General features: G+C 38.5%; 1 protein-coding gene across 2 annotated transcripts in view; it reads right to left on the bottom strand.

The window, feature by feature from the left end:
• The window catches only part of SNX29 (sorting nexin 29), a 451,127-nt gene that overhangs the window by 312,449 nt on the left and 120,717 nt on the right, over window positions 1–17,961 (bottom strand). For both annotated transcript variants that reach the window (XM_084640531.1, XM_084640532.1), the window contains exon 14: window positions 357–439. In XM_084640531.1, the coding sequence (XP_084496657.1) occupies window positions 357–439 (83 nt within the window). The remainder of the gene's footprint in view (window positions 1–356; window positions 440–17,961) is intronic.

Here is a 17,961-nt window from a genome sequence, read left to right as displayed (position 1 = left end):
AACACCACCTACCATGCTTTGGGCACTACAGTAGTATAAATAATAATGGAACAAAAAAGACACCTGATCTTGGGCTCTGTGGATTGTGTACCTCACCAACTTAGCAAAACATAAAAATTTTAGTTATCTAAAATACTCAAACAACTGTAACAGCTCGCCTCTTTCTACATTATTATTAGCCAAAATATTTCATACTAAATGCATGGCTGCCTTTTTTTTTTCAAAAATATTTTCTACGATGTCTCATAATCAATATATTCTTCACTAATGGACAGCAATCTTTTTGTCAATCATGATGGAATGGTATATGCTATGTGTCTTCCCTGTACAGATTTCTCTCCTCATTTTCTCCTTACCTTCTGCTGTTTGACCTTCTCTTTTCAGCATCTGCACAGCTCCTACATACTTCTTGAGTTGTACTTTCAGCACTTCATTCTCCCTGCAGGTACAACAGTAAGAGAAAAATATTAGTACATTACCAAATATAAAAGAAGATAACCCATTTCACACATGAAACAAATGATAAAAATAAACATTCATAAATATTACTATGTTTTATCTTCAAAACTAAAAGCAGTAACCTGTAAAGAGAATTACCACAAAGGTAGTATCTAACACATACATCAGTAACACTGCAATAGGAAAACTAGTTTTCCAGCATGAGGGGAATGTGTGGCCAAGTGAAATATAGGCCAATCAATACAATATATTAAATAATTTATAACCCACAGCTTCTACATTACTTTCTGTCTATATTAGGCATCTCTAACCACATATCCACCATCATCATAGATCTGACCGTGGCTTGCATGCCAAAAGTATAGCTGGTTAATAATTGAGGGTGGACTATAAACAAAGAAATGCAGCAGTAGTTCACTTTACATACGAGTTATTTTATTCTATTTTTTCCTATGGTCCAAGTATTTACTGCTGAACAAATAAATAATTAATTCAGAACTTGAAACTGACTGTACTAGTGAAAGAGACTGACAGCCCACTTTGTAAAAAAAACTATTCAGAATGTAATTTTCAATGTACAGCTGCTAATTGAGAAAAATGCAGTAAAGTGTCAGTTACACATTTTTATTCTATTTTTCAAAGTTTATCTTCTACATCCTCATTATTTTCAATTGGAGAGAAGCAAATATTTAAATGTCCCACTATTTTGCTGCCACTAATGACACTAAAAGCTTTAGTTAAGGTCTGAAATAGAAAAGGATTGTAACAGCCTGAATTTCAAACAAAGATATAAATCAGCCACCCCTTTGAGTTCATTCAATCTCATTAATTCAATAGAAGCATTTATACAGAAGAAACAGAATTTAACTTTGTCAAGGAAGTGAATACAGAAAACCCTTGTGTAATAAAGCTTCTAGATAATCTCACTCAACATGGCATAAAAAGCACTTCATACTGCAAATGTTTTGCAAGTGGCTTGGAAGTAAACTCTGCCTGTAACAAGAAGAGACTTGGCTTCCCAATACTTCCCTCAAAACAAGAGGCTTTTTTCAGTATAGTAGACACTTGTCACTCTCTCAAACTACAGATTTAGAACGTGAGGCCATGCAGAACATTCTGCCACAGAAAAGTAGAAATGGAGATGCAGATTCAACTGTTTAGAAAGATTGCTTTTCTAAAATAGATATACCAGGTGGAAAAGCCTTGGAAGCACATTCTCCCTTAGAGGAACCAAGCTAATTGTAACATTTGGCAGCTAGACTGGTTAGGGGGGAAAGTATGCAATGCCTCAGAGGCAAGAGGCAGTCCAAACAGCAATCCAAAAGAGGCAGTCCAAAAAACTTTAAAGAGCTACAACTATCCCAGTAGACAGGTTTCAGAGTAACAGCCGTGTTAGTCTGTATTCGCAAAAAGAAAAGGAGTACTTGTGGCACCTTAGAGACTAACCAATTTATTAGAGCATAAGCTTTCGTGAGCTGATGAAGTGAGCTGTAGCTCACGAAAGCTTATGCTCTAATAAATTGGTTAGTCTCTAAGGTGCCACAAGTACTCCTTTTCTTTTTATCCCAGTAGACAGTCCTCTCCGGTCCCTACAGTAGGGTATCTTCTGTAGGAGTGCTGCCCATCAAGATCCTCCTCCACCGCACTCAAAACATAAAGGACCGCATATTGCATTCCAGCTAATAGCACTATGCCACCAAAAGATACCATCAAAAGAGTCAATGCTAAATTACGTTGAACTCTTAATTATTTGTTATGCAACATGAGGAAAGGGAACATTAATGGGAGAATGCAATATTATATTAACCTTTTTTAAATGGCTAATTTCTATCTAATTATGCAGTGCCAATGGAAATAGGATGAATTTGAAACTTTAACACGCTTTTAGAGTTGATATAGGGCTATGAAAACTAGACAGAAACACACTACTTGAATTATTTTAAATATTGTCAATAGCATGAAATTAGGTGCCAGGAATTGCACTTAATCCTGTACCACACAGCAAGCAGACTTAAGCCTCCACAGCAAAAGTAAGCACGCTCTTACTTTCTCACCATTAATCTGGCCTCAACAGAAGTTCATTTCTGCTTCCACTTTCCTAGAGGAAAAGGTTTTCAATTTCCAATTATTCTGCAATCCCACAATTGCAGCATCAAATACTGCATTTGAATCTGAAAGTAAATCCAATTATTCTGCTAGATTCCCAATCAAGTTCAGCCTAGAAGAGTAACAATAGAAATTTTAACTGTAGCCTCGAGTTTCTGTGACACCATCTAATAAAAATATTGAGAAAGTCATACTTATTTTGTCCCAATTGTACTGCCATCAAGCAATCCGTACTTCAGCTGCAGTAATTTAAACACGCACTGTTAAAATAAAGGGAGGGCTTTCCCTTGGGACTATCTTAAGAAATTATTACTATACAAAAATGACAATATAGAACATTAAAGAGACCAGAACCCTTAGGAATTTATTGGAAAATTAGGCTGCTGCTATATTCTTTATTTAAAGGCCACACAGTTGTCAAGTCAGATTTCTGATCAATGCAACCTCAGTTTAATAGGAGTTTGCTAAATCCCATGGAGAAGGAACTATTCATTACTTAACTACGACATTTTAATAAAGTCCTTGAAAGTTTTATGCATTTTAGGATATTTTTAATTTCCTAAATATGTTAACTACAAAAACAAGTCTTTTTTTCTTCAGATGGAAACGAGAAAGGTGAGATTTAGAATAAGAAAACACAGAAATATTGTTTAATTTCATGTACTAAATGACAACAGGATTAAGTAACTCATTCTTGGGAAATATTATATTTTATACCAAATCAGGGAGGAACCATTTGTCATTAACAGTGCAGACCTAACTATATTCAGTTTCAAATTAGGGGGTTTAAACATCAAAGGAATCGCAAGGCACGATAAACACTAGAATCTTAAAGGTACATTTTTAAGTTTGGGAAGATGGATAGGGAATCTCTCTATACTGAGAAACTAATACTATTTAAAAATATTGAAATTATATTATTGCATCAAAGCACTCTCAAAAAAAAAAACCACCAAAGTACACACTCACTTCACGAAGGTGGTTAAATCATATAAGATTTCATATTTAAGACCATTTAAAGCAAGCTACCATAGTTCAGTTCACATCTCATTTTCAAATGTGTCTCTTTGTAAATCAATCGGCCTAATATTACTTATTAGTCCTGAACATTTATTTTATAACACCAGAAGCAACCATCTAAATTCTAACACAGCACCCATCCCTGTGTTGTGTGAATTTCTTTTTATCTAAGGATCTCAAGGCACAAACACTTTGGCACCTGATTTAACACTCACTGAAACTGTCTTTCCATTGACTTCAATGTGTTAGATCAGGCTTGAGGGAACTTTGATTGGAACTGGGAGGGAAGACAGGGAGCAGAAAAGGAGCTAGGGAGTGTGGGGAAGGGACAGATTGGCTGGACAAAGTTGAGTGGGACAAGGAGTGGGGTTTGGGGTGGGCAAAGGGCAAGAGACAGGACTGGAATAAGGACAGGCTGGAGTAGACAGGAACACATGTCAGGCAGGTGGAACAAACAGGCAGAAAAGTCTGTTCCCACTAAAGCACGCTCTCCTCCAGAACCCAAGATTCTCAAGTATTCCTCTGCAGTCAGTAAATAGCTGTGAAACCCACTAGCAAAGTGTGCCTCTCATCTCCCTCCAATGTCTGGCCCACAGAGGACAACGAGATACTATTGCTATCAGGCTGTTAGCTCAACTGCCAGAGGTCTATGCTGTGGATCGAAAGGTTACAACCCTGATGACGACCCATCTAGATGTCAATATGGTGCCGAACGATAGAAATTCTCTTTTTTTCAGTTTGCTTTTTTAAAACCCCAGGAAATTACACACAAAAATTGTGTTTAAAAAATGCTAAAATTGATAAGGGAATCATGCAAAAAAAGTTAGGAAATGACCGATCTAAGATTCCTCATGCAACCTTAATTCAACACACCCCCGCCCCCCCCCGCGTATTTTATTTGAGTATGCAACATATAAACAAACTAGCCAGGTGACTAATTTTGCGGGTGAGGGGGCGTTCTTTTCAAAATTACACACAATTGCCCATTTTTGTGTAGACAATATGACAAAGTTTGTTTTTGACAAAACAGATTCGTTTTCCAAACTCTCTTCTTTAGTAGGATGGTTAGACAAATATAGCATAAACCTACATTTCAGTATAAAGAGTGACAGCTTTTATACATCTCAAAGGCAAGGGGGATTTTTGTCAAACTAATATTCAGTCTGAAATTGATTCAAATAGTAGGAGGTGGAATACAGTTGCAAAACTATCGACAACCACAACAAAAAATATAAAATATACTTCAAAGTTTTAACAAATGTGAACATTTTGTATTTCAAAAATTCAGTGGTTATTAACCTTTTATGAAAACATGCTTTTCAAAGCTAATTTCACTGGCATAGATAATACTGTAGCTTCACAAGATTTTATAATTAAATGATATAGTTAGCTTTTTCCTGTGTAAATTTTCCCCAAGGCAAATCAAACAATTACAGACTTTCTTGACTACGGAATTTCAGCCTTTGTAACAGTATTGCTTTAAAAATAAAGTAAAAATATGTCAGAAATAGTCATGAAGCACTAGTGGACTATAATGCATTATAGGCAAAAGAACAGAGCACATTGCACATTGCAAAGTAAATATTAAAATTCCAACAGCAATCCAAGAAAAAACAGGAAATTGCTAAAAGGAAGAAGACAACAGGCTGTGCTCAAAGGTGAACTTTTGGACTAGGAGATTTATAGTGGAGTTCCTCCAGGACTGGTTTTGGGATCAATCTTATTTAATATTTTTATTAATGACCTAGACACACAAAGTAGGAGTGTGTTAAAGAAATTTGCTGATACAAAGTTGAGAGGATTCAATAATACAGAGGTGGACTGGAATATTATAGAGGAAGAACTGGATGGCCTTGAAGACTGGAGTAACAGAAACGGGATGAAATGTAATGGGTCAAAATGCAAGGTCATGAACTTAGGGTTTAGTAACAAGAATTTCTGCTATTTCATCAGCTGGAAGCAACAAAAGAATCTAAGATCTAAGCGTGTGGGTCAACCACAGGATGACTATGAGCCGCAAATGTGATGCTTCTGCAAAAAAAATGCAAAGACAATCGTAGGATGTATCATGTGAGGCACTTCCAACAGAGACAGAGACGTTATTAATGCCATTGTACAAGGCACAGGTAAAACCTCACTTGGAATAACTGTGTACAATTCTCCTCACTCATGTTCAAGAAAGAGTAATTTAAATTGGAACAGGTGTAGAAAAGATCTACTAAGATGACCAGGGGAATGGAGGGCCTATTTTATGAGATATGACTAAAGAATGTGGCTTGTTTAAATTAGCAAAAGGAAGGCTGAGAAACATTGGGGGTAAACACCAGGGAGGGGGGAAAGCTATTTACGTTAAAGGACAGCGTTGCCACAAGAACAAATGGGTATAAACTGGCTATGAACAAATTCAAGCTGGAAATCAGAAGAAGGTTCTGAAACAGCATCCCAGTAAGAGAGTGGTTCTCAAACTAAGAGATTCCCATGACCCCTCAGGGAATCACAAGGTTATTACGTGAGGATCACGAGTTGTCCGCCTCCACCCCCAAGCCCACTTCGCTTCCAACATTGAAAATAGTGTTAAATATAAAAAAAAGTGTTTTTAATTTATAAGGAGGGGATTGCACTCAGAGGCTGTGTGAAAGGGATCACCGATACAAAAGTTTGAGAACCACTGCAGTAAGAGCTCTTGGGGTATGTGGTTGACTGATCGGTTCCTAACTCAGGTGTTTGTAACTTTGAGGTTCTACTGTTTCTCACTTAGTTTCCTGCCATTACAGGGGTTTGGGGCATTGGTGCACCTTGGTCCCTTCTATTCTCTGCCTGTAGCACATAATTAAGGCTGTGAGTTTGTCAGAGGTCACGTTTGTCACAGAGCTGCAAGGGTGGTGCCTGCAGTAGCACTAGATCCTCATTACTGATGTGAGAATCATGGTTTCCAAGACTATAAAATGAAACATAGCTAATAAAGCTTAAATAGGGCATTAATTTTCAACAGCAGTGTCAAGCCTCTTCTTTGTTTTAAAGGAATGGTTATGGTAAGAAATTCATTCTAACACATGTATAAAATATTGCTTTGCTGAAGACAGACATTCTATTTTTACAATAACTATTAATGACACACAGACCCATACTACCTTAGCAACAGTTAATACTGTTCATATTGCCTTTCTTTAAAACTACATGGGAAGAAGAATCATCAAGTAAGCAGTGAATGCAAGTCTTCCAATAGTTAAAAATCTCTATTTCTGCAGTAATTCTGAAGCTGAATTATCTCTATCCCCATTTTATCTTAGATGATCTAGTACTTGAGGAAAGACTGCTTAAAATTACTCAAAAAAACCCAGAACTACTCCATCTTTATGTATTTTGGCAATATAAATGTGTCAAAATTTTGCAAACGCTACTACTGAAATGATTCTTAATATGACTGCACTTAGTATAATGTACCTGGCCTTTTAATTCATTATATACATATAATACTCTATACAAAACAGAAAATTCTACAAATCAAATGCAATTCCTCGCCTACATTACATGTCAACTCTGAATAGCTAAGGTTCCAAAACTGTAATACACTGAAACAATCAAATTTAGATAAGCTACGCCAATAATAATGACTATACAAGTGATAAAAAATTAATCAGGGTGGCAGCTGGAGGAGCAGGAGGCAGTTGCTGTTCAAGAACTGGCTCAGTAGCCTTGGCAGCTGGCAGACCCCAAACCCATTTAGCACCGGTCCAATAAGCCTCTCCAGGAGCGAATGCTTCCATTCCCTTTGGCCTCCTGCTCCATGAACCAGTTCATTAGCAGCGACTACTGCTAAAGAGCCTGGCCCTGCTGTGCCCTGACGAATTCAAACTGCTCCTGATTTCTCCTATCCATCTCTATGAACAGCTTTTCCAGGGTCCTTCTCCATCTGCCTCTGCTGTCTCTGGAGTACTGCTTCAGCCCTCCTTGCCAAAGGGTTTCCCTCTTAGGTACCAAAGGTCCTGCCAATTCAAAGACAAAAGTAGCATAATATTTTTTTTCCTTTGGAAGAAGCTGAGAAATCCTCCCACATAACACAACTTTGCTGTAGAAGGCCACAATTCTGATACTTTTCAGCATTCCAGAAATGCGACTGTTGGACTATCCTTGCTTTTCAGACAACTTTTGCAGCCCATGGGGAAGAAGCAGAAGCTTCTAGTGGTAAAACACATACTAATGTTTTCAAAAATTTAAAATGTTCATAGTGTCTCATGGGGAGGGAAGAGGAGCAGTACCTTCCAGGGCCTATGTGCCAGTTTGCAATTTTTTCTCCAGATGTTGGTAAGTCTTTAAAGAACATGGCACTTTTCAAGGTACCAAAATGGAAGAGAGAAGTCTTCCAGTCTTGTGAAAGAGATCCAGCAATCTATGCTAGAGAGATGTTTCTGCTAATGTTCACCCCTTTACATACTGCTTAATGGAGGGGTTTGGTCAACTATGAAGGTTGAACAAGCAGATTTGCACGGTTGTTGAATCTCAAGACTCAGCTAGAGTTTCTGCTATACCAGAAATTTGCCTAAATATGCTTAAAGGACTGGCAGGCAATTCAACTGGAAATTGACTATATTCTCAGCTAACATACAGAGTTTCTGTGCAAACGGAGATGCAAACCACGAACACTGCTCATCCGACCCACTCCGGCAACACCAGAAAATCCTGTCCTTGTGCCTGCATAACAACAGTGAAATGGACAGGGAAAGAAAGAGACACACTGCAACTTTATGTAGTGTCTTAAAGTTTCAGCTCAGCACAATAAACCACTCACCTCTCTGCTGCAAAGTGACAATGCACTGTGTTTATTCCATTGCCCAGCTGGATCCTTCTCCAATTCCCATGTCCCCCAGCCTGTGCAGCATGACTCCGTGTCAACAGAGACCAGACATCAGGGACAGGGATGGTAAAAATTTTGTAATCTTCCAAGGGGCAAAGGACTGATGTGACTAACTTTTCCTCAGACAACCAAAGTGTTCTACAGCTGTGTTCCGTTTCCTTGCTGGACCTAACCCCACATCCCTCCACTTCCCATCCTACCCCACCCCATAAGTCCACATGGCTCTTGTTTGTACGAAGCACTGAACTGTGTAATCTTCCAAGGGACAAAAGACAGCTGTTACTAACTTTAGAACTGCAACTGTGAGTCTTCCACAACTGTCCTATCCCCAACTGGGACCCTTCTAACCCACCCCTTCCCCCAGTTCACACCTGACTGTGTGTTACAGGGGCAAAGATTTTTTCCTTAATAGTCTGTTCTTAAGAAATATCTTTAGCCAAATGCATAATAGTTGTTAATCAGACATCAATAAAATCATTGATCTATAACTGTGTCTTGCTTGGGGACCATTTTGGGATAGAGCAGAGCAGGGGCTGGATGGGGAGGGGAAAGTTGGAGGAGTTTTGTTAGGACATGACAATGGCATGCTCTCAGCACTGTAATTCAAACAGTTCAGAGACATAGCAACACATGGTATGTGGTCTAGGGAGAAAGAGTCAGTGCACAGTACTTCAAAAGCCCTCAATCTTAAAATCAGGAATTCCGCACCAGAGCAAGAGGGGACTTTGCAGGGAGGATGCGGGTCCACTGCAACTTATCAGTCTCAGGTCCCGGTGCCTGCCACTACTCAGGGTCCTCCTCAGGTTTGTTGGGGAGTCTTGCTCAACCAGCTTCTCCAAGTAAAGGTACAGAATCGTATGCTCCTCATCCTCCAGGTCTTCTGAGGCACCCTCCATGGTCCCCCCTGCTTCCTTGCCCTCATCAGCATCCATCAGGCAATGAGGCCAGCAGGGCTGAGATGGAAATCATGAGCCACCTCTGGGTCTGTACTTGGAGGCCGTGACAGTTCCTCATGGAAGGGGCATGTATGACAAGCCCTCCCAGCATGATTGTTCGAGTCTTTGGCCTTTCTGTACATGAGACTCAAGTACTTGATGAATTCCCGGCACTGGGCCAGAGTCTGCTGAATCCCCACCTGCTCCAGCCCTTTGTAAAATTCCCAGTACAGGTGAATGTTTCTGCCACTCCAAGAGAAATGGTGGACAACGGTGTACTCCAACCACACACTGATCAGCACGCAGGTGTGGGAAAGGGGCCAAGCAGCTGCTCTACGAGCAGAATCCATTTTCACCTGTATTGACCTGTAAAGAGTGCAGAGGAAAGCTGTTCTGATATGGTCAGTGCAACGTGCTACTGTCACTGAAAATGGAGGGACAGGGACCTTTATGAATTGGGAAAGGGCCAGGAAGAAAAGGTTCAGTGCGTTGTGGGAATGGGGTAGAGCACTACTGAAATTTGAGACCTGGTACATGTCCCTTACACTCATCCATGTGCAAACTTACACAGATACGAGACCATGCCACAGATGAGGCACGTACTTACCCACCCCTCTCAGGCATGCTAGCTCACTCACCCCTCTACTTCCTTCTGGGGTTTAGGTGCAGAAAATAGGGGGAGTCTGGTCACGCACACTGACGCATATAATCACTAACGTAGACATACCATAAGGCAGCTGCTTTCTAACCCCTTATCCTCCAGGACTGTCTTTCTATTACAGTTCCCTTAATTACATACAGCCTATTCTTTTCAAATGAATCCATTCTCAACCTCTTCATCACCCATCACAGCTCCGCTGGGAGCAAAGAAGCGGGTGGAAGTGGCTGCATACAAGGAGGGTATAGAAATAAGTGGGAATATGAGAGAATAGTGAGGCAGGGGAAGAGGATGGGGTCAGAGAGAAGCAGCGGTGTGCATAATACAGTTGAGGTCAGAAGGCCTGTACTATGGGAAGAGTGCAGTATTAGGGAGACCAAGATCTCTCTCCATACTCCCATCTCAGCTCTCATGGCAGCACAGACTTGGTGCACAAGACAGCAGTGCAGTGAGGAATCTTTCAAGCACTCATGTCCAAGCTCGGATATAGTCAGGGAACCTTAAGGAACAGTGACAGTTGGGTTCAAGGAATGTACTAATGAGAACTCTTGACATGTGTCCAGTCTCCCTCATATCACTGATTATAACAACCACTAAGAACTGTGCAATACAAATAGCTATAAGGAAGGGTGACAGTTGATTGAGATACCTCTGATGATACAATAGTCGTACTTAACAGGAAACCGAGCTGTTAACCTGAGCTTTTCCATATTGTCATAACATTTAGATACAAAAATAGTTAATAACTTGGCTTAATTACAACCTTGTTTCATATGTAGTCTATGCATAAGATTTCAATGAATTTTACTTATGTGAAAAGTTTGAAGACTTCGTGTTACTTCATTATTAAGATCACTTAGAAAAACAAAAACAAAGGTCTGAGACCATTAATTTAAAGGTCTCGCTTTTAATTTTAGCTCAAACCAATTAACTTGTAGATTCTCATTAAAATCCTTCTGTATTAAAAGAATAAATACTGTAATTTGAGGGCATATACGTTGCATTCTTCATGCAGAATAAAAAGGTTGAAACACAGCCTTAAGTATAACAATCTCAGCCCAAGCTTAACTGTGGAACTATGACTAGCACCTTCATAATTTGTGATCAGGTAACTCCTGAAATCCCAATCAGAATCACAGGCCTTCCCCAGGAAATATCATGTAGTAGTTAATATCTATATCACATGTCAGATAGCCATGCTTAAAATCTTTTTTGTGATGGCTGCTGAATTTTTGTTTGCTTTTTAGTTGCTCATGTAAAAGTTTTTAGGTCAGGTGTAATGCCCCTAAAGATATCCAACTACATCATGCAAATCATGTTTCACTTTGATTAACCAGTTCAATGAATGTGAAACAAATCAATTAAGAGACGAATCATTAACAATTCAAATATAATTAGTAATGTACATGAACATCAAGACTTTTTGGTTTGATGCACTTTATTCTTTTAAATGCTATACCTTACGAATACTCACACGCACAACTAATTAAGCTTTTGGCATTTTAACTCTGAAGTAATGTCAATCATCTCATATCTTAGGAATACATTTCTCAGTTTTTTTCATTGCTTTATTTTCTATTTGGCAACAGTCTGATACAAATAAATATTTGCTACAGTTTTGGCCTTTATATTGAGCACAGATGATTTATTTAAAAACTCATTTTTACCTATCCATAAAAAGTTTCTTGGACGTTATGTTAAAGACAAGATTTTTTTTACTTCTTCAGAAATTTTAGTGCACAGTAGTTGCTTATACAGATAAAATAAAACCAGCTAATGCTTTAGCTCTAGAGTCTGTCTTGGATTTTTGGTTTATGAAGAATAATCAAACACATTGGCTATATACAATGCTGTTTACAGCATTTCCCAACTTCAATATTTAGAGTATAGATTCAGATGTATACAGGTAGGGAAGCTGAGAAATGCTGTAGTTTGTGAAAAACTACGGAAATTCTTGCAGATCTCTGTTACATTTTAAGATTATTATTTTAAAAACTACTTAAAGTAATTGTATTCCTCCTACTATTGCTGGATATATGTCTAAAGGCTCGAATGATATCTTCGTAACATTAAATGACATCTGAGCTACTAACAATCTGGATAAATTGAGTCCACTTTTTGGTCTCTGTTTTAAAACCAATTCTCCCACAACGCTCCTAGAACCATATATTTATTGCTTTATGGGAAATCTGGCCCCTTAGTTGCGGTATATGCCCTCTCAGTAATACCACTGTATATTGTTAATTGAATTTTTTTCAAGTGAATTAAAAATTTTAGTGACCATAAAGTCTCCAACTTTTCAACCACTGTAGTTCTACTGTAACACACGTTGGCATTGTCTGTTTTTTGTCTTCACTAGAACAATCTCTCTCTCTTCTCTTGTCTAAATAAATTTCCAAAGTGCTCACTGAAAATAAAGGAGGTAAGGAAATTGTTAAAGAGAATATTTTGGCAAATTTGGCATAGAGGTTAGAGAAGTGTACTTCTTTCTGCTTTGATAATTTTTTCAACCATTATCCACTGGAAAGAATATAAATTTGCTACTATGATTCATGTTGTAATTTTTAGAGAGTTTTTGCTTTAGTCAGTACAAAAATCAGTGCAAATGCAAGTTAGTCTAAAACAATTTAAATCATCAAAATTACATGGTAAAGACATGCGAGTTAGACTGATTATCTACTACACATAATATTTTCTCATAAACTGTTTAAAAAAATCATCTTCAGGTCAGAAATCTACTTTTGTAAGGTAAGAATGGAACAGAATAACACAGTGTAATCTTTTATATATCTAAACTATTCTGGCCTGAAGAGTGTTTTAATTAAATGAATAAATGTCTAGCAGTAATACTGGATGTTAATCGGTGCTTTATCAGGAACTGAAAACACTTGTCTTGCTTCTAATCCAAGATTTACTCAGAAATCCAAATATGTATTTTGTTCTGCTGACAACATACAATTTTTAAGAAGCTTCAAATTATTATATAGTTTTACATAAATCTAGTAAATTAACTGGAATGAAAAAAATGTTGTACAAATGTCTCAATTGTGCATATAGCCAAACCGTATGAGTAAGGATATGGTTTGATCACAAAGTATTCCGGGACTTTAACAGATTGCCATGACTTCTTCAGCTTCAGCGCCCCCATGGCGGGGCTCATGCTTTGACTTCAGCCCCGCAGCGACCATACCCTGATTTTGTACATTTTTACCCTGACTGCTCCATGAATTTTGCCTAATTTTACCATGGCAAAATCGTATCCATACATATGAGGTATAAAGACAACATTAACTGGAATCATAAAACTCCTGGGATTGCATGTAGAGCCTGTCATCACGCCACTAAACATGACTGCTAATGCAACAAAGGCATAATTTAACAGAAAAGTTTGCCACAAAGGAAAATACTGCATGCATGGAAAGCTGTAAAACTGTTTTCTTTTGGCTAACATGGCATAGATCAGGGCCTAATATAAAGTGTACTTGCGCTTCGTGTTCAAAGTTTTCACAGTAGTCTTCCCATTCAAGAGAGTTTATACTAAGTATGAATGCCAGACAAGGTGATTTGTTTTCTCCTGCAATATCCTTTGTAGTATGGACTTTGTCTACTAAACAGCCTGTTGGTTAATTTGTCTGACTGACCTTCAACATTAAAGCAATTCCATCTTCTCACTACCTTAAGACTAACAGTCTTACGAAGTGCACACAGGAGCATGTTTAACAAGATTCTCCTGTCCTTTTCTTGGCATAGATATCACATCTGTCAGAACATGAAGTGTTCATATTTATCTTTTCAAGATCAGGCAATGTCCTCACCTTCCTTCTGAAATATTACATTTCACTGGATTTTCTATGTTTAAGAATACAAAAACTGTTTTCTCTTTGTGGATTCATTTTTAAACTCATCCAGTGGTGGTTTATGGAATGGCACAAGCCCACTTTTCATCATACTACAAGTAACTTAACAAGCAGAAAGAAGTCTCTGAATAAAGGACAGTTCAGATAATTTTCAGAACCCAGGTCAATAAGGTGAAACTTTATTGTTCTCCTATGTCTCTACACACATTTGTTTTAAGTTAAATCACGTACACAGTTTCAGTTTAACAGAGCATATACATTATGACTGGCTGCCAAAAATGGTATTGTTCTAGATAATGACTAAGTCATTCTGACTGACTTCATTGTATTGTCAAATGACAAATTATGGGGTAGTAGAACAACTGTGTAAAAATTTAGTCTAAAGTGAGCTGGACCTTGTGAATGCCACCTTTTAAAAATGGTTCCTTGCATTTTTATCGGCATGTTTACATCCTGAAGAATACCACAGTATTTATTAAAAAAAAAAAAGGAGTACTTGTGGCACCTTAGAGACTAACCAATTTATTTGAGCATAACCTTTCGTGAGCTACAGCTCACTTCATCGGATGCAGTATTTATATTTACAGTATTTATAAGCAACAAGATACAGGAATCATTTAATCCAACACTGAAGTACAGCTGTTTCTGAATGAGCATAACACTAGATTACAGCTGGATACAGGATGCCAAATTCAGAAGTGATGTACATGGAAGAACCACTCCTGTGAGTAATTTACATGCTGGGTACCGGAGGTGAACAGATTGGTTTCTAGCAGTAGCAGAAGCAACAGGAGGATGTAACAAGGTATGAAAAGGTTTAAAATAAAGCACAGCCTGTTCCCCATTTCCACACACACATCCTACTTTAGCTTACATCCTACTCCTTTTCAATGCTTTTCTTGCTACAACCCTGCACTTCTGCCCCCTCAGTTTGTAAGACACACTGATGCCAATTTACTGAAGTGTAAACACCACCATCTTTGAATTTGAGCCCACATGAAAAAGATTACCCAATTTCATTGTAAACTTCAATATTCTTAGCTTGACACCTCATCTAAAACTGTACAGAAAGAATGCAAAAACCTCAATTAATACATTGTTGACATCCTCAAGGAGCCCTCTGGCTCAGTGTGCATGTAATTTCAGAAAAATTCTTTGAATAGTCAAAGATCAGCTTACAAAATGATACCAAAAAGTTCACTACTACACCAGAAGGCTAGCAATTCACCATTGCCCAGTTTAAATGTTTTAAGTGGTCATTTAAAACCAGTATGATGGTTAATAGCTAGAACTAGTTAAAATATTTCATGAGAAGGACTGAGTTCACTGCCACTTCTAACTTAAATGACCCAAGAATTCTTCTATGTTTTACAAAGAAATCCACAGCCGAGACTTCCTTGGGCAAATGAGTCTCTTCTCTAGACTTAATAGACTGTGGAGAAAGGTAAATTTTGGTAGCTTTCTAGATTACAAATGACATCAAAGTCAAAGAAATAATCATCCCAACAACTGACTGATGGCATTCTAAGAATTAAGGAACACTCAAAACACAATTTCTGGTCCTGAAAGACGAAGGAGAAAAGGAGCAATATAGTTGATAGACTTTCAAGACTAATGCAGATCATTTTCCCAATTAACAATATAATGGATTTGCAGTGTAACTTCTCAGAAAATATCTGTCCCACTACATTGCCAATTTCTAGTAAAAAAATTAAAAGTGCATTGCCAGCAGAAGTTAGTTGGCTTGTGTTAACAATTACTTCAGGGACACGGCCAATCTGAAATCTAATCATTTTTAAAAAACTAAGTTCAAAATAGTTTCAACTCCTTCCATGTATGTGGATATACCATTTTGTAGTTCTGCAACCACATTTGCCTACTTTAAAAACATTTTCTGTCCCCATTGCTGTGTGAAGCAATTTGTAACCGTATCAGATCAAAAACATTTCATACCGAAGTCTAATATTTTAGTTGAGGATGTCCCTTCAGGTCTAATTCCAAAGAACCTATTCTTCTGTTAAAGGGTTCAGATAGGAAACAACACACTGCACAGTATTATGACATTCCTGCACAGAAACTATATTTACTCATCATATCAAATATATGCTTTAATTTCTAACTACTCCCTCAGAGTTTCATTTGGAGAATCCTCCTCAAGTGCACTCTAACTTTCAAAACATGCAAATTCAACTACAGTAGAATCTCAGAGTTATGAACACCTATGGAATGGAGGTTGTTCGTAACTCTAAAATTTTCATAACTCTGAACAAAATGTTATGGTGGTTCTTTCAAAAGTTTACAATTTAACACTGACTTAATACAGCTTTGAAACTGTACTATGTAGAAGAAAAATGCTGCATTTCACCATTTTAATGCAAATGAAACAAGCACAGAAACAGTTTAAAAAAAATATTTTACAAGGTAAGGAAAATTTTCCTTCATTTTTTAGTAGTTTATATTTAACACACAACTTTACTGTATTTGCTTTTTTTTTTTTTTTTGGTCTCTGCTGCTGCAGCCTGATTGCGTACTTCCAGTTCAAATGAGGTGTGTGAATGACCAGTCTCAGACCTTCTACTATATCTTCTTTATCTCTTCACTCTGGACTCATCTCCTTCTATCCAAACTAAAATCTCAGCCTGCCTTTTAACATATCTTTGTTTACGTCCAGCCATCAGTTAAGGCTGAAAATCACCAAAACTGAGTTCTTGCTCTTCCTCCTGCCCAATCCTTTCCCTTTACTCTCATTCACCATGGACAATGCCACAATCCTCCCTGTCATTCAGGCCTATAATCTGGGTGTCATCTTCGATACATCCAAGCCACATTCAGGTTGTGATGTTTCTTCCTGTAAAACATCTTTATGATTGAGCCTTTCCTCTCTGTTCACAAAGGTAAGAGGCTCATCCAGGGCCCTGTCATCTTGTCTTGACTACCTCAAGCTCCATCCTCCTTTCTGACATCTTGCCCTCCTTAAACCCATTTAAAACACTGCTGGAATGGTTATCTTCCTACCTCATTTCCCTGATTACCCATACCCTCCTTTTGTATCCCTCCACAGGCTCTGCCTGCACCAAAATCTACTCAGGCTCATTCTTAAGGCCATACTTGGCTTAGTCCTGCCATGCTGCCATACTTATCTCTTATGTACTATTAAGCCATCAACACCTGCCCAGGCTCCACCAGTGATGACAGGACCTATTAACCATTACTGAATTTTTCCTACAAGTACTTTTGCACTTTCTCTCAGTGCCCTTTATGCAAAGGAGGTGCTTCCCTTTAAAATCTCTAAAGCCACTACATCATCCCCCTTCATAGAATCATAAAATATCAGGGTTGGAAGGGACCTCAAGAGGTCATCTAGCCCAACCCCCTGCTCAAAGCAGGACCAATCCCCAACTAAATCATCCCAGCCAGGGCTTTGTGAAGCCTGACCTTAAAAACCTCAAAGGAAGGAGGTTCCACCACTTTCCTAGGTAACCTATTCCAGTGCTTCACCATCCTCCTAGTGAAAAAAGTTTTGCTAATATCCAACCTAAACCTCCCCCACTGCAATCTGAGACCATTACTCCTCGTTCTGCCATCTGGTACCACTGAGAACAGTCTAGATCCATCTTCTTTGGAACCCTCTTTCAGGTAGTTGAAAGCAGCGATCAAATTCCCCTTCGTTCTTCTCTTCTGCAGACTAAATAATCCCAGTTCCCTCAGCCTCTCCTCATAAATCATGTGCTCCAGCCCCCTAATCATTTTTGTTGCCCTCCGCTGGACGCTTTCCAATTTTTCCACATCCTTCTTGTTATGTGGAGCCCAAAACTGGACACAGTACTCCAGATGAGGCCTCACCAAGGCCGAATAGAGGGGAATGTTCATGTCCCTTAATCTGCTGACAATGCCCCTAGTTATACAGCCCAAAATGCCGTTAACCGTCTTGGCAACAAGGGCACACTGTTGACTCATATCCAGCTTCTCGTCCACTGTAACCTCTAGGTCCTTCTCTGCAGAACTGCTGCCTAGCCCCTCGGTCCCTAGTCTGTAGCAGTGCGTGGGATTCTTCCGTCCTAAGTGCAGGAC

This window comes from Lepidochelys olivacea (genome assembly GCF_965140295.1).
Source record: "Lepidochelys olivacea isolate rLepOli2 genome assembly, chromosome: 10".
Taxonomy (NCBI): Eukaryota; Metazoa; Chordata; order Testudines; family Cheloniidae; genus Lepidochelys; species Lepidochelys olivacea.
This window is presented reverse-complemented; position numbering and strand designations above follow the sequence as displayed.